The sequence below is a fragment of the Lepus europaeus genome, chromosome 1 (assembly GCF_033115175.1).
Source record: "Lepus europaeus isolate LE1 chromosome 1, mLepTim1.pri, whole genome shotgun sequence".
Classification (NCBI taxonomy): domain Eukaryota; kingdom Metazoa; phylum Chordata; class Mammalia; order Lagomorpha; family Leporidae; genus Lepus; species Lepus europaeus.
The window spans coordinates 16100248-16124117 of NC_084827.1; the positions used below are offsets into that span (position 1 = coordinate 16100248).

A 23870-nucleotide genomic window follows, 5' to 3' on the forward strand; every position below is an offset into this window, starting at 1 on the left:
GGGTATGTGAAAACCCCATTTATATTTTCTCTTACAGCGTAAATACCTTACACACCAGATTGGCAAATGTATACCAAGAGTGGTGGTCAAAGAAAACCATTCCTGATACCTGATGGTGACAGATCCCAATTTTCCTAGAGTCCCTAATTATCTTTCCTCCTTTGATCAGTTTTATTTTACAGTAGGGTGTTTGGTCTCTTGGATGTGTCACTGCCCCTTACTCCAACTTGCAGGTTCCAAACTACGTGGTTTCAGTGGTTATTTCTGTGGATAGATTTTCTTCTCTAATGTGGCCAGCGGTCTGGGTTGTGTTCATTCTTGTCCGCTTTGCCGTGTTTTGGAACGTGGCATGTGTTTTCAGTTTGGCAGTTCACTGTCCTTTCGCAAGAATTTCTCCATTTACTGTAGTGATATTTAGAAAGCGCTGGCGGAAACTTAACTGTAGGTCCTGTTCTCACACATGAATCCTCTTGAACGCTCCCTTGACTGGCAGTCCCCCTCTTTTTAACCCATTCCATGCATTAAAATTTATCTTCGGAAAATACTGTTTTTAAATCATGCTCAGAATCCTTTAGAACACCCCCCCCCCCCCCTTAAAGGATGAAGTTCACACCTCTCAGCTAGACAGCTCAGCCCTCCTGCAACCTGGCTCCCCTTGCTTGCTGGTCCTCTCACTCTAACTTCCTGTTCTTCTTATAAACTCGCAGAGCCCTGTTTCTTCCCTTCTTTGTCCTTCCGTTTATTGTCCCCTTTCTTGCCGTGGCCTTTGACTGGATCTCTGTCCGTCTGGATCCTCTTCACCCAGCTTTCAAGTTCAGTCCAGCCATCAAATCTGTTCTTTTCCTTGCAGTATTTACTGTCCCTATCTAAAATTAATTTTTTATTATGTTGGTTTGTGTATACAACCTGTGTGCTGCCTTTTACTCTAGTTTTTAAGTTCCTAAAAAGCAAAGCATTTATAAACAAAAATGGATTCTCAGTGGTTAAAACGGTAAGCAAGTGGGCGTTCTAGGATCGTTGTTTGTGGTCACTGAATGACATCCAATAGGCTGGTTGTTTATTGTAGCCTACTGTATCTAACTCAGCATCTGAGGGTTTTATGCAAAGTAGGTTTTCAGTGAGATCTTGTTGAACAAATGGATACATGGTTTCTTTTGTTCTTCAGATGGGTCAATTCTTTTAGCATTTAACTTACCATGTCAATATTTAGATGTTGTATGGCTTATTTCTTCCAGCAGAAGAGAGAACACCGCGAATGCGCCTGCGTCGTTAACAGACTGTGATGAATTCTGTAGGGCACTCCCATCGTGGCTGCGTGCTTGGTTAGAGCTGAGTAAGTTGCTGGCCAGGCCATTCTGTCAACCAAATTGGGAAAGTTCTTCAAAGTAGAAGAGGAGCTATTTGAACAATAGATCAATTAATAGTTGTGGGTTGCATTTCATCTCTGGAGGATGCGCGCGACCTCAGGTAACAGAAAGCTCCAGGAGCGCAAAGCTGGCTTCTCGCAAAGACCAGCAAGGCAGTCTTTTCACAAATATTCCAGCCGGCTGTCAGCTCTGCCTTGATCATGTCATCATTACTGCTGTATTCATCTGACACCAGACAGGAAGAAGAAAGGGGAAAGATAGGGGGGCTTGGGAGAGAATTCCTTTAGCACTTAAACCAGGCTTGTCGCACTGCAGGGGCACAGTGTCTGGTTTTAATAATCTCACATGTCATTATTGGTAGTAAAATATAAAGCTGTTTCATAAAAATTAAAAAAAAAATTTTTTGCTAAGATTATGAAATGTCACTTTTTCTCTTGTATCAGGAATGTGGCAGAGGGGGTGCTAACTCGCTAAATGTCATTACACTGCTTGTTTTCAGTTTCAGATTAATAGCAGGTGGTAGCCATTTTTCAAAGCAAACAGGCTGTCTTTTTCGTGCAGTTGGATAAAGCACTAATTCTTTACTGTAGCCTAGAATATTCTGTGCAAGGTGACAAATGGCAAGAGAGCACAAATCATTCAACATTTTATAAAATTGAATAGCCAGCTAATATTGAAAATTTTTAAAGGCCCAAGCCAGAGCTTTCAGCAAAGTAGTTCTCTTACTGCATTAATTGAGTTATGTGTCCTGGATACTTATGTTAATATAAACATCTGTTACTTTCAGTGAATATATTTTCATGCAGCTATTGTGATTTCTGGTCCCTAATGTCTTTGTGCACTCTGTGATGCTCTTCTCAGATAGTAAATGCCTCTAGAAACAAATCGCACCTTGGAAGTGCCACAGGTGATCACCCATGCGCATGAGACAGCTGTTGCATGCCTTTTCAATGTGTGTGCACCCAGGTGTGTGACATGGTGAGAGGGGTGGCAGGTGGTTGTGTTTGAAATAATATATTAAGATGTCTTATCTTTTTATTCTTATTCATAGAGAGAATTTTAAGAATATCTGAGCTATCGTTTAGCATGCCAACTTTTAAAATAAAAGCCAAAGCAATTTGTATTCTGTTTTTAATAATGACTAATTTTATGATCTTGGAAGTATTTTTAACATAAGAACCTTGAGTTCTAAGGTTTAGTTTTGCTTCTGAGATGCTTCTTTCTATTCTTAAATATTTATTAATTTATCTATTTAAAAGATAGGCAAAGAGATCCTCCATCTGCTGGTTCACTCCCCATGTGGCCACAACAGCTGTTGGGGAAGCAGGGACCCATGCACTTGGCTGTCATCCACTGCCTTCCAGGTGCATTAGCAGGGAGCTGGGTTGGAAGCAGAGCAACTGGGATTCAGACTGGTGCTCCAGTATGGGATGCTGGTGTTGCCAGGTGGAAGTTCAACTCTCTGTATCACAATACCGGCCCCTGTGCTAGTATTTTTGATAGCTGAGAAGTAAGGCACCAGATGTCACTCATGCCTTGTCTCTAAGATCATCCTTCTACGTGCAGAACAGTTGAACTTGGTTGAAGAGGCTCGAGGACAGAGGTCACTTTCCTCTGGGCAGGGATCTGAACACGAAACTTCTCAGTGTGGGCAGTCACTAGGAGCATTCTAGCATCTGATCAGATGACGGATCGATGAAAATCATCCTCACGGTAGGGTGATTGGAAGCCAGAAATGCAGTACATGATTAAAATGATAGCCACAACTCTGAAGGAGACAGAGGACTCATGTGAGGTAGTTAATCATATTCTGACTTCTCAGCAGGCAAAACCAAATCAAAATCATTAGGTTGTTTTATTATTATTATTATTATTATTATTATTATTATTTTTGGATTCCATCTACAGAAGGGTCTGCCTGATGAGCCCCGATGCGGAGGTCAGAATCTCTTGCAGCCATGGGTTTCAGGCCAGTTTCTTGTTTTGGTTTTAGTTAGAAGGGGGAATATAGAAACCACACTATTTCACATTGCTGTGTAGCATGGCTTCCTAGTGTACAGTTACAGGCCTTTAACAGTGGTAAAAGGGTTGAAAACTGTAAGCTGGTGTCTCAGCTAGTCCATTCCTGAGTTTCTTGTCAGCAGACTTTTGGTTAACATCTCCTCAGTCCACTCTCAGTGTGCAGAGGGGTTCTAGGACCTGGGATTCCAGCGTTCCCTGATTCATTATGGTCCTCCTGTACCACAGTGCGCATAGGGCTGCGAACAAATCCAAGCCATCCAGGCCCCAGGGAGGGATCAGGCAAGGAGACTGACTGCTTCCTTCCTGTGATGCTGCCCTCCCCTCTGTGTGTCTGTGTGGCTCCTGCAGTGGACAGAGACGGTGGCTGTCCTCTCGCCCCTCTTCAGCCAGCTGGACCCAGGCACTCAAGTGGCTGTTCTCCACCCTCTCTCGTGTGTTCTGTTGCTTTCCGTCCTAATGATGCATGCTCTGACTGCATTCCCAGCCTCCCCTTCCTGCCTTTTAAGCCTTCTTCCTCTAAAGCTAGGGTTTTCACTAGTCCTTCCCACCGCCTGATCTCCTAACCTCTTTTCCTTTGTCACAGAAGCCAAAGGTTTTCAAGAATCCCTTCAATATTCGTTCTGGGGAAAACATTGTCCTACAAGGCCAATCTCATTAACAGTGAGGATCTTTTTTAAAGAAAGGAATTTCTGCCACTTAAGTACTTTTGCAAATTGCGTTTTCCTCGACATAGAGTGGAGCCGCATCTTGCTTCAGGATTTCGTGTTAAAGTCATCACGTAAGGTGAAATTTTATTTTGTTCACAATTATGCCAGCGCCCGGCACTGCTGGTCTTTCTTCCATTATTGGGTCACAGGGTTTCTTTAGTTGAGCACTGGATGATAATGCTGGCTTCCATTTAAGGGTTTGTGGAAGACGCCTGTGTAACGAAGAGATGTTCATACTGTGTGGGAAATGAAACAGGCCCAGTGTAGAACTGCAGTGTGTCTGCTGCCCCAGGTTTCCTGGTGAGGACGTGGAGATCCTGGGTGCTACTACAGTTTGTCTTTTTCCCTCCTTTAGCCTGGGTAATTGAGATTGCATAAATGAAATATGCACGTGAAGTATCTCCACTGTACTAGCCTCTTTAGAGCTCCACGTAAGGGGTGGGCATTTGGTGCCACGGCCCAAGTTGCTGCTTGGGGTGTCTACATTCCACGTAGGAGTGCCTGATTCCAGTCCAGGCTACTCTACTTCTGACCCAGCTTTCTGCTAATGAGCACCTTGGGAGACAGCAAGAACTCGAGTCCCTGCCACCCACAGGGGAGACGCAAATGGAGTTCTGCACTCCTGGCTTCTACCTGATCCAGCTCTGACTGTTGCACGCATTGGAGGGAGAACCAGTGAATGGAAGATCTCTCTCTGCCTGTCCCCGTCTCTCGGCCTAAAGTGAAAATAAATCTTTTAAATTAAAAGAGGGCCCCAGATGAAGATGTCTGATGGTTATTATTATTACTGTTATTTTGGTCTTACTCTTGTTTAGAAAATGAGAAATAGTGTGATCTGGTTAGCAGCATGGAGTTGAATTTACTGTTTTTTAAAAAGTGGCCCTGTTCAGCCCCACTCTTATTTTTTTAATTTCCCAGGTGGTGGTAGGTTCAGGGAGCAGCAGGGCTCTGCTCTAGAGCTGCAAACTCAGTGCTCAGGTTAGACAGAGGGGGAGCATTGGTGGTGCCCCTGGAAATGAGGTGTCACACATGCACAGTATTTCCAAATGTCATTTAATGTGTGCCTTTGCATCCTAGCCATTTATCAGCAGAACATGCACATTTATTGAATTTCCTGTGGCCTAGCTTTCTAATAGATTCAAAGTGAATAATAAAAGAAATGTGGTGGTAAATATAGTACATAAAATGTGAATTTTAGAAAGATCCTTGATATTGCTTAGCCTATCCCCTGAACTTTACAAATAAGAAAACAGACCAGAAAAAGATTAAGTGATTTGTTGAAGACCATGAGTTGGCAGCCAAAGTGGTGTGAAGCTTTGTCTGATGCCTGTTGGCTTGCTTTTTCTGTGTAGGTCAGTTGTATTGCCTGGGGTCCAGTTGGGTGTACTCAGTCCAACCTACAGAAGAGAAGCAATTCTAGAAGGAACTGATAGCCACAACACATACAACCTCATTCTTGGCTCGGTGTTTTCCACCTCTGTTTAGCTGTCACTTGACATTTCAGGCCAGCCCATAGTTTGCTGTCATCATTTTGCCTTGTGTTAATTAGCAAATCAGATCATGTGGCAGAGTGGGAGGGTGCACTTCAGCTCAGTCTTTGAAACCGACCCTGCTGTGAAGGGCATCCACATGGCAAGGGTTTTAAGATTTCATGGGGCCGGCGCTCTGGCGTACTGGGTAAAGCTATCACTTGCAGTGCCGGCATCCCATATGGGTGCTGGTTCAAGTCCCAGCTACTCCACTTAAGATCCAGCTCTCTGCTGTGGCCTGGGAAAGCAGTGGAAGATGGCCCAAGTCCTTGGGCCTCTGCACCCACATGAGAGACCCAAAAGAAGCTCCTGGCTTTGGATAGATGCAGCTCCGGCCATTAGGGCCATTAGGGGAGTGAACCAACAGATGGAAGACCTCTCTCTCTGCCTCTGCCTCTTTTTAACTCTGCCTTTCAAATAAATAATCTTTAAAAATATAAAAGGATTTCATTAGAGTTGTGCTAGTCTCCTTCCTTCACTCCTGTTTGCCCCCGTCAAACCTGCTGCATGGCCCGATGCCCACCTGCCTTCTCCAGCAACCTCTCCATTGTCCTCCCCAGGCTTCCCTGTCATCTGTCTCTTGTGTTTTAATTCTGTGTCAGCATCTGAATTCCAAGGACCTGAACTGACATAGGATACAGGTGGTGTTGAAGGTATTTTTAGAATGATCTCATTAACTCTGGGAGAAAATCTCTAAGAAGAATCTCTTTATGTTGAGTACTACCCAAAATAACTACAAATGTGTGACTAGTCATTTTACATCTTCTTCTCTTAACTTCAAGCTAAGAGGGCAAGAAATAGAGTGATGGGGACGACAGTGCTTTCAAGGGGCAGGGGTTTCAGAACCAACCGTCTTCCTGACCTTACAGAATTCCCTTAGTCAGCACAGATCCTGGAGCCTCACTTATCTCCTGCAAAATGAACTGGACCATCTCGGCAATTTGTTCCAGCTCTGAAAGTGAAACAAATTGCTAGAGAAGACATTGACTGGCCAATTGGTCCCCATAGTGTGAACGGACATTACACCTACATTTAAATTGAACAAATACAAGTTAATCCAAAAGAAAAGGAATTTAGAAGTTGCACGGTAATTGTCTCCGTGTTGTTGTCCAATTTATTTGTCAGATCAAATACCTTGGCACAGATAGTGCAGTTTAACCAGTGCCTCTGTGTCAGAGTGCTTCTAAGATTTTTAATCTCCGTGGTAAAACATGTAAGTGCTCAGAAGTGGAAGTTTTATTCCCTGCATTATGGAATAAGAAGGGAGAGCCATTTTAATCTAATTGCACATTATTACATAACTCTAGAAGCTTAGCACGCCTTCCCACTGTACACCACAGCAGCTGTGGCTTAGTGCTGCGGTCACTGTGCCTTCACACTTCTTGGTGGCATTTAATAGTTGACAACATGTGTCATCTATTCTGTGGTGGAATTTGATGATTAAAGTCCCTTCCTGCTCTAAGTCCATGTTCACATAGTAGTTTTATTGACTACAATCCCTTTTTCGTTTTTTTTTGCTTGTAATTCTATAAAGTTTTTTTTTTTATTAAAGATTTATTTACCTGAAAGTTACAGAGTTACAAAGAGAGAAGGAGAGACAGAGAGAGGTCTTCCATCCACTAGTTTACTCTCCAGATGCCCGCAATGGCCACAGCTGGGCCAGGCCTAAGCCAAGAGACAGGGGCTTCTTCCAGGTCTCCCACATTGGGCGCAGGGGCCCAAGCACTTGAGCCATCCTCTGCTGCTTTTCCCAGGCCATAGCAAGGAGCTGGACTGGAAGTGGAGCAGCCAGGACATGAACCAGCATCCATATGGGATGCTAGCATCCCACGTGGCAGCTTTACTCTTTATGCCACAGTACCGGTCCCAATGCTTTCAAGTTTTTCAGCTCATTAATGATTGTGTGACAGAGTCCTTTATAGGACTTGCTCTTCTGGAACTTTGTTTTATATTCAGTTGCTGAATTTGAACATGCTCTTTCCTTTTAGGCTTGATGCATGTCTGTGTTTATTTGTGTCTTTCATAAACTTATAGTAGCTGAAATTAGTATCATTGAGAGAAGATAAAACTGTTTGTTTGAAAATTCTGAAACCCTCACCCTCAGTTTGCTTGCGATTCAGCATCCACATAATGTCTCCTGTGTGTTGGGGATCATGCTGGCTGTTCTTGCTTTAAGCAGTTGTGTGAAGAGGAGCATAGAACGCGACACTGGTGGTGGTGTGTCTCAGCACCTCCCAGGTGAGACTCCGTGTAGAAACAGCATGTTTCTTGTGACGTGAAACTTGTAAGTTACAATGGAGCCACAGTAGGCCCTGTTTTCCAGAATGTTGTATCAAATATTTAACAACCGGTGTGGCATCAGCACTGCCCAAGCAGAACTAATGTTGAACAGCGAGTCCCAGTTCACAAGTTCACATCAGCTCTCGGTCCTGCATGAACTGAGCATCAGCAAAATGGACTTAAAAGGATGCAGACCTGGGTTCTGGTTACAGGGGGGAGGCATAGAAAAGAATGAGCTCATGTTCCATGTGCTTTAGATTGAGACTAATAAAACTAAAATTTCTAATTTTCTCTCTCCCTGGGACACGATCCATTACTTCACATGGACGTGAACTGCCCTTGTTGCTTTTTTATACATTTTTGCCTTCACAATTCAACCCTCCCAGCTTCCCCCAAGCCTGATTCTGCAATGCAGACATTTATTAAACAAAAATTCGTTAGCTGGCAGGTACAGAATGATTCCTGCAGCCCCTTGTGTAAAACTCAACCAAATCCCAGTTGTCTGTTCTTATAAAAAGTTCTTTATTTGTAGGAGAGGTTCACCCGAGGTGGATAAGGCTGCTTATGATTGGCCTCAGGCAAGCAACAATCCTCTTACGCCAGCTGAGGGGCAGGGCTGATGGTACTGGGCTCCAAAGATCAGAGGCCCAGGGTGCCCCAGACTGCCTGCAGTGCACAGGACAACTTCTACAAGAAAGCCTTCCCTTCCCTGCCATGTCAGTGGTGGAGAGGAGGAATGCCCTTTTCTTGTCTGCGAGCCTTTGCAGTCAAAGAGGAGGCCCGTCGCAGTAGAGGTGGTGAAGGTGAAGTCTTTGTTGTAAAGAAGTGTGCCCAACGTTCTGTTAAATGCAGACGTGGGAGAGGCAGCAGGGTGTTAATAGTCCGGGTTCTGTTACTGAAAGCTCAGCACCGTAGCCTGTGTTACACTAAAGCAAAAAGGTGCATTTTGGCTGATGGTTCTGGAGATGGCCTTCTTGCTGGTAGATTTCCTGAGGCCGTGAGGTGTCTCATAGGGAGACCAGGAGCAAAAGCGTGCATGTCTTCTGGTCTCTCTCCTGCTTCTGAAAGAACTACCAATAATCATGGGGACTTCACCCCCACGACCCTATCTAACCACAGTGACCTCCCAAGGTCATTGTCAGGTTACTTTTCCACCCTTTTACCACCTTACAGTGGGGATTGAACTCCAACACCCCTTTTAGAGGGGACAAATCACAACCAGCGTAAGGTAGGTCTGACTTGATGGAAACTGTATGAAGGAAGAGACATCTGACAGTGATTGTGGAATGTGAGTGATGAGACAGGTCAACATGTGGCCATGTGGTGATGGAACAAAGCCAACGTAGAGATCAGGGTCTCTGTACCAAGTAGGTCTCCTGCTACACCCTTGTCCTAATAAGTTCTGAATTACGGAATTACACCAGAAAGCTAAAGAAGTAAATGTAGAGTTTAAAATTGTCTCCCCTCTCTAAAGCTACAGAAGGAAGCTTATAAAATAGTCTCTGATTTCATCTAGCATTTAATTTTGCTCCTTTTGCTGAGTACCACAATCTGCACAAAAGTTACAGGAGAACTTCTGAAAAATTTTAAAACACCACCAAGATCGCTTTCTATTCTAAATTTATGTACTCCAGCAATCTCCGCTTCTCGCTCATTGTTGGCTTTAATTTTTTAACTCCAAAAACCATCCATCTTTGCCTCTGCTTTCTTATTTCAAGACAATAACCAGATATGCCCTAAAGTGGCAGAGAGCATATTCAATTCACCAGTTCAAGGATGCCATTAACTATGAAAAGGCCAAAACATATGATACCAGGCTTGGAATTTTTCTGGGGAACACAAAGCAAAACCAGACTGAGTTGAGTCAATCCTGTGGGCTTGGGTTTGAGTTCCAGATGTAAAATAAAGACATCTGTTGAGAGTGTGTTTTTGTATTTCATCAACTTTCAACCTTGGTCAAACAGATATTAGTGCTAGTGGACATCATAATTTAAGCCGAGGTTTGCTCATAGCCTATGCTCATGCTTCTAAGTAGACATTGAAAAGTATGATAAATAAATTGAGCATCCTTTAAGCTCACCCAGATGAGCTCCCCTCTGGAAAGTCACCTTCTGGTGTAGTTCAGAAAACAGTGCTCTGAGCATGGTTCTTTATTTATGCCACTTGGTAGGGGCTCAGTGAACCCTACGTAATTTTTCATTTATTACAAAAGTCTATCATTCAACTAATGAAGTGCATGGCTGCTTTGATTATTCTGTTAATGGCTTCTTTTTCACAGTGGTCATTTTCTACAGCTTTTAAATGTAGTATCAGATAATACTACCTTCTACGTGTGTTGTTCGGGCCCCTTCGGTAGCTCGGTCCTCTATTTCGTGTCGGCGTGTGTTTTGTCAGGTTTCTATAGACCATATCTCACGTGGGTCCTACCCGTGGTGCTTCTCCACTCACATGAGGGTGAAACAGGTGGATGAATTTCACCTGTCACAGATGAGCAGGATTGATTCCCACAGTTCATTGTATGTTTCACATTATTACAAAATTTAGAATGAAAGGAAATGTGGTGATAAGCACTTCCTATTTAGATTGATTTAGAATTGTGTCTTTTGGTCCTTGTCATCTTTGGTTTGATGCTCTGATCCCGTGGAAAATAGAGCAGACACCTGCTTTGTTTTCCTCCTTGAACTGAAATTGAACAGTGACATTTCCAGGAACTTTGTCAAGCTTCCTCATGACACAGAATCTTGCTGGGGCACACCTTGTGCTCGTGTGAGGTAACGTGTGCTACCTGTGAGCTAAGCAATTGTGATGTCACTGGGTTCCAGTGCTCTACACTGTGTGTGCAGTACCCGGTCCTCAGAAGCAGCCAGGGCTAGAAGGGTGTAGTCATGCCCAAAAGTTTGCGCTATGACGATTTACCCCAGAATATGTGTGGGAAGGTAAGGCTTCTGTCTGCATGATACGCCATATTCGTAATCCCTGTTCTGTCTTGTATTGAGTTTGTTACTGTATTCATGATTGTAAATTGCCTTCAAGTCCTTTTTATGGAGACAGATCTTTATGGAGGTAAATGCATGTATATTTCATTTCTAGCCTAGCTACAACACTGAGTTAAGACATCAAAATGTTGATGCGCTGGGTTTCTTAGGACTTGATTTCTTTATTTTCTTTGTTTCTCTTGCTCATGGATGCTCGAGTTTTCCATAATGATCCACTTCAGTCTGTTCTGTCACGTTTTCAAGACCAATCATGTTGTGCCAACTCCAGCAGGTTCTGAAAACTAATCAGTGCACATTTCTTCTAGGAATAGCCAATAGGAGATAGGGAAAAACTTTTCTATTCTTGTTTTTCCCTAAGAAACGATTCCACCATAACAGTAAATAATGTTATAATCCTCATTGTTTTTATTTGTTCGTTTTCAGAGGTTCTGTACATCTGTTAGAGAGTTCTATGGGGAAGTTTTATTTCCTTGCAGTTGGTTTACTGCTTCGTCCTAAGTTGAGTGTGACTCTCCATCCGCAGCAGCTATTAGCTTAGTCAATGTGTTCTGGGCTTATTTAAGTTTCAGGATTCATATCGTGTGACTCCTCCGCCCAGCATCACATTAACTGTTTCAAAGCAATGTGCCATTAAAGTGTTGTGGCCATGTTTCTTGCTTTGTTTTTCTCCCCAGCGGGTCTTGAACTATTGATTCTGTTTGCAGTCAAGGGTAAGATCTGTGATGTTCAGCATATGGTTTGCTGTTGACAGGCCTTTGGGCCTTGTAGGTATCTCCCTCTGTGGTCTTTAGTGTGCATATTTGACCTTTTGACATGTTGCTTTAAAATTTTCTAAAGATTGTGTCTTGGAAAAGTGAATGACTACATCCTTAGGTTGTAATCAGCTCTTCAAAAATTAAATCGTTGGTTTTCGAGTGCCCTCAGTAGACTCAAGTAACGTACTTTGTAGTCTTGAATTTTCTTAGTGTTTTGTGCATAACCATCATGGAACATTCGTTGTAGTTTCTTTGCTTCTTAAAAATGCTCAATCTTATAACATGAACAGAAGAAACATTTTTTAGTACAAGTGTTTTGACAACCATGATAGGTGATGTTATATGTTGAATGGGGAAGAGAACCTGGTACCAATACCTTAAGGATTTAGTAGGCAAAATTATTTCCATGCTACTCATAACTGTTCAGTTTGCTTAAAAATATTGAGGGGAGTTGTTAAAATGACTACTTAATAGTTCATTCTTTTAGATTGTGTATTGTGTCACATGTCCATTTTGTAGTCAAGAATAAATGTAATGCTGATGTTTAAATATTTGTTTGTAATTAAAGAAATAATAACTGCTTTTATAGAAAACAGGGAACAGTTCAAATAAGAAATATATCTCTCTGTGCATATCATAACCGCCAGCCACGTGTTAACATAGTTTACATTTTTTCCATGCCTATATAACTGGCTGTCAACCTTCGCTTTCTCTCTCTTCTGAGTACTGTCCCCTTCCCCCAGTTTCTTATCCAGAATTAGGAACTTATTATACATACTGTTTGTGACTTGTCTTTTTTCCTGTGATTTGAGTCTTAAGAAATTATTACGGCATTCATTTTCAGTGACTTAATTTTTGAGAGTATAACTGGCCCAGAATATTTATAATCAATTTATTGTTAAATCATATCTCATTCACCCAAACCTCTGTTGTTCCCACATACTCGTTGCTTTAAATAATGCTTGTTGCATTTTTGCAGATTAAATTATCCTATACTGAATAACTGGAAGTAAAACAGGCCTGATCATTTTTAGTATGTTTAACTTATATTTACTTTAAAATTTATAGAAATAAGAGCTTAAATTATAATCTCATAGCTAGATTTACTTCGCCATCAGTGAAGTAAACAGTAAGTAGAAAAAACCTCCCTTTCAGACCAAAGGGAAAGAAAGTTTTAAAGTGAGAATATAATTTTCCTCATGGGCATTGTCTACCTTAGAAAAACTACTACAGAACATGCCTGTGACTATAGCCTTGTAGTTCAGGCCACCGAAGCTTAGAGATGGGACTTGGGCACTCCCTTGACTTGCATCCTCTGGTCTGCTTTAACACAAACCAGGAGGAAAAGAAAGCTCGGCATCAGAAGCAATGGGTGGCAGGCCTATTAATGGCTGATCTGTACAGTGATCTGCCCTCAAGGAGACCCACTGCAGTGGCTTTCAATGTGGTAAGCCTGGGCTTCAGCAGAAGTCAGCTTGTGAAGAGCCCTGGCAGCTCTGCCAAGAGTTGGATCACTGGAAATGGACCTGCCCTGGAGTTGAAGGATGCCCAGGTCAGAGCCACAGATCTTATTGGCTCTAAGCTGAAAAGCCCTCCACTCAGCCCAACTTCCAAAGTGACCACTGCAGCTGAGGGTATGGTCAAGTAGGGTCAGCAACATTGCAGGCAGAACTGTAAATTTCTTGTTAGAGATGCCACCTGCCTTTACCTGGCCAGCTCTCCTCCCAGGCCAGCTAAGTAATGAAAGTCAACAGAGTGCCTTCCCCTAGGAGGTTCACACCTCCCTTAGGATATACCCCATGTGAAGAGATGGATAGGTCTGGGCCTCTTAACTTACAAGGCCTAAAGCCCACCAGATTATTACCAAGCCCCTTCTGTCAGGTTCTATTTGCCTCTCAATCAGAAAACTTAATTGTAGCTTAGACAGCACCTTTCTTAGCTCCTCTAATAATGACTCTGTCCTTTGTTCTAGACCCTGTCTAGTGCACTTGGACCTCATTCCTTTGTAATCATAACCTCTACTCTACCACCAATGGCTCTACTCCCAACCTGTGTGTACTGATGGTCCTCTTCCCCACTTAATGCTGTATAATTGTTGAGACCTGGTAAATGCCACTCTTAGGATCATTGGTTACTATCCTCACCCTGTCTTTTATGACCTTGTCTAAATATGATCAGAGTCGGCAAACTTGGAAGGCTTCCATAGCCTTGGCAACTCATGACGGAAGCCTAGGGTGGTTACTGGCACCATAAACTAGAGTGTCAATTTGTTGGGTCAACAACAGGAGTCACTGTGCACTTGCTCCTCATGTGGGATCTCTGTCCTTAATGTGCTGTACATTGTGATTTGATGCTATAACTAGTACTCAAACAGTATGTTTCACTTTGTGTTTCTATGTGGGTGCAAACTGTTGAAATCTTTACTTAATATATACTAAATTTATCTTCTATATATAAAGAGAATTGAAAATGAATCTTGATGTGAATGGTAGGGGAGAGGGAGCGGGAGACGGGAGGGAAGTTATGGGAGGGGGAAGCCACTGTAATCCATAAGCTGTACATTGGAAATTTATATTCATTAAATAAAAGTTTAAAAAAAAAGTAAGTTCATTCTCTTTTCATATACAGTTATATGAAAAATGCATGTAATTGTGTAACCAAAATTCATTCTCTTACATCAGAAAATTTCTTCGCTGTGCCCTTTGACTACAGAGTATATTTACTTGTAATTCTGAGACTTAAGCAATGACATGTGAACAGAATCCACACATAGGCCTACCATCCTGGTGTAACCTCTGTTGACATTTTATAGAATATTCTGCTCTTTTTCCCTATAATAAAAGAGGTCATATAGTCCTTGCTGTTTATATTTTTTTTTACTTAATTCGAGTATATAATCATATTTTGTTTAATCACAGAATTGGTTTTGCTTTTCTTTACTTGGATTCTAAACAGTGCTACCATGAATGTCTTCGTGTGTTGCCATATGTTGTAAAAAATAGGTCCCAGAAGTAGCATTTTTAGACCTCATGTGTACATCTTTAAGACACATTACATTTTGTTGACTTGCTTTGTAAAACGGTTATACCAGTTTATATGCAGAAGTGTATGGGGCAAGCTGTTTTCCTGTATCCTTGGCAATATAAAATTGTTATTTTGTATTTTTGCCAATTTGATGGATGAATAATGAGAGCTTACTATTTTAATTTGTATTATTTGACTTCCTGTGTGGTTGGATTTTTGTCATGTGCTTATTATTTGTATTTATTTTAAAATACAAATTTTTAGTCTGTGATATTGTGTATTTTATTTTGACTTTTTGGGGGAAGATATGCAGAGACATAGAACTTATTTTATAAATTGCCAATATCACATCAATGATTGCCAATAATCACATCAGCTCTCATGATTGCATGTTGAGATTTCTTTTCCTCTTTCTGTCACTGACTTTTATGGCTTTTTGGTTTTTTTTTTTTTTTTTTTTTGCTTTATGGAAGTTCTTCAAGTCCGTTTTCTATTTCCTTCATTTATGTTCTGAGCGTGCATGTTGAAGTTAGAGAGATCCTTTCTTTGTACTCCTGACAGACTAGGAAGATCTCCACTGTGCTGTGTCCAGGAAGCACAGGTGCAGTGCTGGCCCGAGGGTTATTTATCTAGTCTTGATATTGTGTTTTATTCCTATGCTTTCCAGCCACATGGACTTTTCATTGAAATATTCCATTTAAACTGCAGCAGCACTGTGACATTGAAATGTGTTCTCAGTTAGGCATCTCCTCATATATTTGTTTTCCATTACTGCCTTTGGTCTACATTTTCTATGTTATCTATCCAATTTCTCTGTGGTATTAAGAAAAAACAGTACTTAACTTTGTTACATGACTGTTTCTTTGTTTTTGACATGCCTCAGGACATTGAAGACAAAGTAAGTAGCAAAACAACCACCTAGTGTGCAAATAGGTTGACCTGAACAGAAGTTGAGGAACCAGTCACCCTGACGTGGACTGAGCCAGACCATGCTCGATGGCTTTGAGAAGAAGGTTAGCACAGAAGCAGGTGCAGCCTCCTCCTGTGACTCCCATACTGGAGTGCTGGCCGTTCCACTTCCCATCCAGCTCCCTGCTAATGCTCCTGGGAAGGCAGCCGAAGATGGCCCAAGTTCTTGGCTCCCTGTCATCCATGGATGGAGAAGACCTGGGTGGAATTCCTGGTTCCTGGCTTTGGCCTGGCCTAACCCTGGTTGTTGGTAGACATTTGGGGAGTGAACCAATCTCTGTCATTCTGCTTTAACTCTTAAAAATGAAACAAAGAATACTAGTACTTGTCCCAAAGATATACTTGGTTTATTTCATGTAAGTCCTAGGTATATATTCAGCATTCACTGAAGAAAAAACAAGTAAAAATTTTTTCTAACTCTGGGTGATCATCAGAGATAAAATTCAATTAAGCATACCAGTCCACATACCAAAATAGTTTAAACAATGTATTTTTTGTTAATCTTAAATTACTTAATTCATAAGTAACCATCTTTGTAAATTTTTAAAAGGCTGTAAAATATTTTGCTACATGTTTTTAGCTTTGTAAATAAAGATATTTTAAATTAGAAATGTCATAAGTAAAGGTTTTTAAAATATTTGTATTTACGTTACTCAGGTAAACAGTTATAGCTGTTTTAACTCCTCCCCTCTCCTCCAAGACTACTGCTGCTTTATAAAAAGAGAAATAAAACCATACCTGCTTCATGTGCAGATTTTACTGGGTAATGTGAGAGGTCTCAGATACAGGATGTGTGTGCAAAATATTATATAGACGTTTTTGTTGTTGTTCAAGAACGTTATTAACCATGTATCATACGCTCAGAAAAAAAAATCAAAGTTTTATTATGCAAATCATGAATCTCAGAAAGAGAAGTTAAACATGACACTCTGTTGTGTGCTGTATTGTGACATTTCCAAATATGTTTGGGCAAAGTAGGACACAGCTGTTAACAGTAGCCAGAAAATACAATGCAGATTCATTCTTTACATGAAATACAGCAATCATCATCACATTAATGTTTTTCTGTGCCAGAGACCTAATACTCCTAGATTGCAAAAATCTTCAGCTTTGCATACTTACTCCTAATGCAGTTTATACTTGACTTTGGCTTTGCTGTTGCTGCTTTTTCTTGATATAGTATATTCTTCGTTTCCGTTTCCAGGCTAAGCAGCTGGAGGAGAAAGACCGGGTGATAAAGAAGCAGGATGCCTTCTACAAAGAGCAGCTGGCCAGACTGGAGGAAAGGGTATGACGGTTTCTTGTCATTGATCCTCTTCTCGTACCACATCTGCAGCTTTCCCACATATTCATTCAAAAATCAATACATCAGAACTCTGACTGCCTTTCCTACCAGGAAGTGACAGAGGCAGAGAGTTCATTGTCTCCGGACGTGTGTCTTCTTCCTCGGTCATTTGGCATGCAGGTTATTGGTTCATTGATGAGTTTCACTACTCAAGAAGTCCCCCAAATATTTTCCTTTGTGTTACTAATATGACTGGAATCTACACTGCCTGCAGATCACACGGTAGAGTACTACTCTTCACATCTCCAAAGTTTGACGAAATTTGAGTACATTCTCAAAAATGAGTTTTAAAGGCTGTATTGTCTTTGTGAAAACTCAGTTTCTCTGCATTTGTAAGAAATGAATGTCTCTTTCAAAAATGGTAGATAAGAAGCTGAACAGTATAGATCATTATAAGGAAAATTGTTAGAAGAAGGAGAGGAGATGGTATGTCTAGCTATGTCTAGGGTATAGTAGATCCACATTTGGACAGAATTGCCACAGAGAAAGTTAAGCCCGAAATGAAAGACGACATTGGGTTTCAGACTAGGGGATGGGCACAGTGTCATGGTTACATCATGGTGTGGGATGTCTGTATCCTTTATCAGGAAGCCTGGTTTGAGTCCTGGTTCCCTCTGTTTCTGATGCAGCTTCCTACTAATGTACATTCTAGAAGGTGGCAGATGATGGCTCAAATACTTGAGTGTCTGGTGGCACCCATGTAAGTGACTTAGCTGGAGTTCTGGGCTCCTGGCTTGGTCTGGTTCAGGCGAGGCTGTTGCAAGTATTTGGGGGAGTGAACCAGTGGTTGGAAATACTCTCTCTGTTTTTCTGCCTTTCAAATCAAATGAAAATTAAAAAAGGAAAAAAAAAAAGAATGGGAGTTTGAGCACCTAATCAGTGCCTCTATTCAATGAAGTAGATTTGTTGTCTAGATTAGCTTCATACATAAACCATGAAATTGGAGTGGACTCTTCCTTCCTTTTGATTCTGTGCCCCTAGTATGATTTACTTTGGACACATTTGATAAGACAGTAGGAAAAAAATAAGAAGCACTATTAACCCCCCACTAAATACAGTAATTTATATGTTCATTGTGTTCCTGTGTCTCCCTATGTCTGTGAACTGAGTTGCTTCTTGAATGTAGGGACCATTTTCTCAGTCATTCAGCAGGTAATCTACTTAAGCATCTAATACATCAGAGATATACTGGTGAAGAAGATGAACTAAACATCTGCCCCCATGGCATTTCAGTTCAGTTAAACCAGTTAGGTACACTGTGTGGCAGGCCTTGAGAATATGGGGAGCAGTAAAGCAGCTGGAAAACGGGCATCTCGGGGCTGAGGTATGTGGAGTCGGGTGCAGAGCGAAGGGGCTGTCTGAAGTGATGGCGCTGGAGGAGAAACCGGTAGTGATAGAACAGCAGGTCACTGTCATGCCGGAAGCGGGGGTCTCTCCGCATGTTTGGGGACGCTGGAGCACTGGGCAAGAGCCGAGCAGAGGACACTCAGGAAGACGTTCTGGCACTGACTCAGGCGGGTGGTGGCAGCGACCGCAGCCAGGGTGCCAGCTCTGAAGGTCAGGCGTGTGGCTGGATATTTCTAAGATAGAGCTTACCAAATGTGCTGATGTTTTTGAACGTGAGTGAGACAGAAAAGGCTCAAAGGTACTCTAGATATTTGGCTTTTATAAGGAGAAAGATGAATTTCCCATGGACAAGACTATTAAAATTTGGAATAGGATGTGGGTGGTGGAGGAAATCAAAGGTTTAATTTTGGATGTGGATTTTGAATACTTCTTTAGACATCCATGTAGAGATGTTGAGTAGACCTAGAGTGGAACAGTTTGGAGACGAGGTCGGCAATTTTTTTCTGGAAAGGGCCGGTATCATCCATGTGTGAGCTTGGCCTCTGCTTTTGTGATGGGAGAGCAAATAGAGTGAGCATGTGAGTGAGTGCATGGGAGTCTTCTCACTTTATAGACACCAACATTCCGATTTCATAGCATTTTCACGTCAAAAAAAATGTTAACATTTCTTCAACCATTAGAAAAGTGTATGTCCGTTGTTAGCACTGTTGAAAAACAGGTAGTGAGTTGGCCCATGAGTTGTAGTCCGCAGAAGTGTGAACTGGAGCACAGGCTCCCACTGTTGGGTGCCTTGGGTTCAGATCCGTCCACCGGCATTCTCTTGCTTGATAACTTGGACCACCTTATGTAACCCATCAGTATCCTCAGCTGTAAGAGGTGGGTATGCTAGTGTTTACCATCCTAACTTAAGATTAGCTAACACTCACCAAGCATCTATAACACCAGCCCATAGTAACCATTCAGCCAACGGCAGCCACAGTGCTATGTCTGGCGTATAGTTAATATGTGTTGCTGAAGACGTGATTAAAATGACAGTTTTTGAGGTGATTTACTAGGTACCTCTTCGCTCCTGCTCAATGATAGATTGTTTTTGTATTTTTTTGGCATCAAGTTTTATTGTATTATTGTAATATTCACCCATTGCTCATCAATCCGATACTTTTACTGAGAATTTCAGTGATTGGTATAGGAGACTGAGGAGACTTGCCCTTGGTGGATTGCATTGGTCTGCTAACAGGTAAACTTGTTTTTAGCAGCAGCTAGAACAGGTAATACATTGGATGGATATGGTGTGACGAGCTCAAATGTATGTGATTCGCGTCTTACGTAGCAGACTGTGTCTTTGAAGGTTGGAAGCACCAGGTGAGCCTGGAATCGTGATGTGGAATGAGCACACTGCTATTAATTAATACGTGATAACCCATTTTATTGATCTGGTGCAAGGATCATTAGACTAGGAATCAGAAGGCAGGCTTTGGCATCCAGTCCTTTGTTAGTTCCCCTCGAGTCTGTGGTCTCTGGTTCTTGGTCTTTAAAGTGGAGTAATTTTCTGCTCCTGGGTCATCATTACAGGTTAGAAGCTTGTACTTGTAGAAGGCCCTGGAAAACTAGACCAGCTGCAGCCATGAAAGAATATCTTACTTGCCATTGTATCAACATACTAATACATACTATAGTATTATTCAGCGTCTCATGTCTGCTGCCCGTTTCTATCAAGTCCTCTTTTTGTTTGTTTCTGCCATTCCTAACGCACCCAAGTAGAATTTTTTCCAGTTGGACTTCATCCAGGATTATTTGAAAGACGCTTAACGAGGAGGCATTTTCTAGGCTTAGTGCAAAAGATTGCAGAGGGATTTCTTCTTGTCTCGTGATGGCGGTGAGAAGCATGAGGTCTAACCATTCCCGATAGGAATTCTGTACATACCTTGTGTTCGAAAGGTAGAAGTGCCGAATTTAATACAGCACAATGTAAGAAGAAATTATAATAGTCGAGTAACCTGCAGAATCATCTAACTTCCCTTTGCTCTCTGGGTTGCCCCGATTTACAAGTGGATGTAATCACATATCTGTCTCTACTTTTAACCAGCGGCAATGAGGAAACTGGGGAGAGTGAATACCAGGTGGTCATTCTTGGGAAGCAAAGGGGCAGTGGGTAGGAGGAACGTGTACTGAGCACGGGCCATAGTTGTTCCTATACTCCCAGCCTGGGTTCTTTCTCAGGTCAGTCCCTATAAACCCTTGGTCAGTTACGTAATGCCTGTGTATGAATGCAGCCTTGTCGTCCCCAATACTGAGATTGGCCAGTCAGCCGGGAGTCCGAGAATCTTCTCTTCCCACTAACGTGTGAGGGACGATGAGCTTAATTTAGCTGGACACCAGTTTTGTCCTTCCTCGAACCAGTATTCAAAAACAGCTCTTTACTGGGAATCAAAGCCGTCTGAAAAGTGTTTCAAGTCCAAGCCCTTGTTCCACAGTGGCTCAAGTGTTGCTGGCTTGTGAAACAGCGTCAGCATAGACGGGGAAGTGAAGCTTGGTCTCAGCATCGTTAGAGGTGGCTCCTGCCGCTGGGAGTCTTGACTGCAGTGGATTCCTGGCTCATGGTGCACGAGACTTGGAGAGTATCACCTTCTCACTGTTAATCTGAGAGACCTGAAGGATACTAATTCCTGCCTAGTGATTCGATGAGAGGAGGCCCAGAGCAGCTTTTTAAGGAGGAGGCTCTTAGATGTTTTTAAGGAGCTTTTCGTAAGTCCTTTGGGGAATTCTTTTTTTTTTTTTTCCAATTTTATTAAGATACGATACCACATTTTATTTATAATCGTTATGATTCGTTATGTGTGTTTTGAGGGCAGAGCTCATTTTTTCCCTTTGTTTTCTAAAACTCACACGTAGTAGGAGTACAGAGCCTATATCATCAATTATGTCTACACAGTAACTGTAGTTTTTAAATATACACGAGATGTATAATATCTGTTTATTAAGCATTTCAATAAAGAAGTTAAACCTACCCAATGGGGAGTCAAGTACAGCTGTGAACAATTTGATGTTATTTATAGCATCATTTTTGTGATAGCTAATGATAGCATTTATTGAGCATTTATGTTGTATTAGGCCCTTTGCATGGATTTTCACAAGCAACCTATGAGTCTTCCCACTCTTGTTGAGGTGCAGGTGCTAAGGCAAGAAGTCAGTTGCCCAAGAACAGCCACCGCATGACAGATCTGGATTTTCGCCAGGCTCGACCCCAAGCTTTTTGCCACTGTGTTGTCATTAAGATGTGTTCTGTATGTAAGAAGGTTACATCCTACTGATTGTAGTACTAGTTCTTTGGGTGGTAAGTTACCTCTTTCTGGCTTCTCATGCAGGTTTCTAGGTCCTGATGTCATAATTTGATTACTGAGACTTCCTAACCTGAAAATACTAAACATTCAAAAATGCATAACCGGCCCTCCCCACAACACACACCCAGGATCTGTGTTTCCTGACACCATTTGACCAAGAGGAACTAAATAGCAACTACAGGATGATAGCCCTGAGAGTTATTTTAATACCTAGTTGTGCTTCTTTGGATTTGAAGTAAGCAGCTCATAGTCATTTCAGCAATTGTAGAATTTGTATTTGAGTTGTTCGTGCAGTCACACTTTCACAGTCTGGCCAAAGGGGTTTCATCTCATTCCATCTCCTAGAAAAATAACAAACTCTGTTTACTTTTGGTCAACGGTTTGGATGGTTGTTTCATCGGAGTCTGAGCTGGCTGCGTGTGCTATAGGGAACTGTTTCATTTCCAGTAGTGTGAGGCCTGTGGGAGGGAAGTGAGATGGAGGACCTGGGGGTAAAAGAGGGTGGAATCCCTGTTCTCCCGGGGGGTCTTCCAGACATACTGGAGACTTGATCTCTTTGATAGTTGGTTAGTGTGTCTTGCATGCGGAACTTTTTAATTCTGAGCCGGCGTTGATTCGCTCAGCTGAATCCCCTTTGCTCTTGGCTTTCTCAAGATGCAGCATGAAGGGAGATGTGACAGCCCCCATGACCTCAGGAGCTGAGCTGAGGGGGCTCCAAAAGCTTATTTGGGAGCAGTCAATGTGCAGATCAACCCAGCCGCGTGCCCTGTATTGCTTCCAGTGTGCAGACTCCTCTGGCTTTCAGCAGCTATTTGCATACACACTGTAGTGTAGTAAAGCCTACAGAATCAAGAAGAGGGACTCATACAAGCTAGGCAAAAGAGAGTATTGCAAGGAGAATGGTGGAAAACAAATTGCTACTAGGAAGAGAAGAACATTACTAGTCAGTCGCCTGTGGAGAGAGTTGCTAATTAAATTCAAAGGTCATGGTTACATCAAATGGACAAATTTTAAGTTTCACAGTGAATGACATATCTTCTATTACATCATCAAGCGTTGGGCTCCTCTGTATAATCAAATTGACTTTTTCATTGCTTGACTTCTTTGTCAATTAGTACCTTTGTTTTGGTGTTCCTCCGTGCAAGGCTTGGGGAGAAATAATGCCAGCGATGATAATAAAGAGAGATGACGACAGAACAGGTTATTGTCAGCGCAGTGTGCTCCTTCTTGGGAGAAATTATTCTGTGTTTTTACTACCAGATGAAGCCTGGTAGTCATGATAAAATATTTCAGTGAGGGAAAGCTTTTCAAGAGATGAATCTGAGATACCAAAACAGAGCAGTTCTTTTTTGGAGAAAGGGGGGGGGGGGGGCTCAATAAACTTAGTTTATAAACTTAAATACCTCTGATATTTTCTTCCTAAAGTGCCTTCCAAACAGTTGTCCCTGATTTCAGGTCATGTGGGTGACTCACCCTAGCCATGCAATATGAGACAGTACGTTTAACACAATTGTGAAAAGTCTGCCTTTCTGGTAGACGAGCCCATAACAGGTTATGCCCCTTTGCACTTGTCATCCTAGAGAGCGGTGTTAGTCCTTTGACGCGTGGAGGTTTTGTTCACTTGTGTTAGAATCAGGGCAGCTTCTCTGTGGTTTCCGTAGTTACCGAGAGCTGCAGAAACAGGCCTGAGGTTCTCTGGACCACGAGTTTGGATGTTGAAGGCAACAGAAGCCATTGTCACTTTTAATTGTAATGTCATTACAGGAGACATAGGTTTTTGTGAAAGTGGCTTGGAGCATGCACGCTGAGTTACTCTCAATTTTTTATCATTAGCAGATAATGATACTTCAAATAAATGCACTTGGATGTTAATTGTTAGGTGGAAAAATTTATAAGGCCCACTATCACCATATCTTTTGTTAATATAATTGACACAGCAATTTATAATTGAGGTGGAAAGACTGAATCACTTTCCACTCTTAGCTGTTCTCCTAAAGGAGGTTTATTATTACAGATGTTCCAAAAGTAGAAAGCAAGATGGACTACCCCCCTCACCACCACCACCAATTCCATTATCCAAGGGAAAAAAAAAATCAATGGATATGGGGGTCTTATCCTTAATTCATTATTCAATAAATCCTCCAATGCATTGGCTTTTCTGTTAACCTCTCTGAAATTTCAAATGGGA

The 23870-nt window shown here is 41.9% G+C and overlaps 1 protein-coding gene across 1 annotated transcript in view; it reads left to right on the plus strand.

Annotated features, from left to right (window-relative positions):
• CHCHD3 (coiled-coil-helix-coiled-coil-helix domain containing 3) overlaps positions 1-23870 on the plus strand; it is a 282290-nt gene that overhangs the window by 168480 nt on the left and 89940 nt on the right. Inside the window, exon 5 of the mRNA XM_062198182.1 lies at positions 16854-16937. Within this exon, the coding sequence (XP_062054166.1) occupies positions 16854-16937 (84 nt within the window). The remainder of the gene's footprint in view (positions 1-16853; positions 16938-23870) is intronic.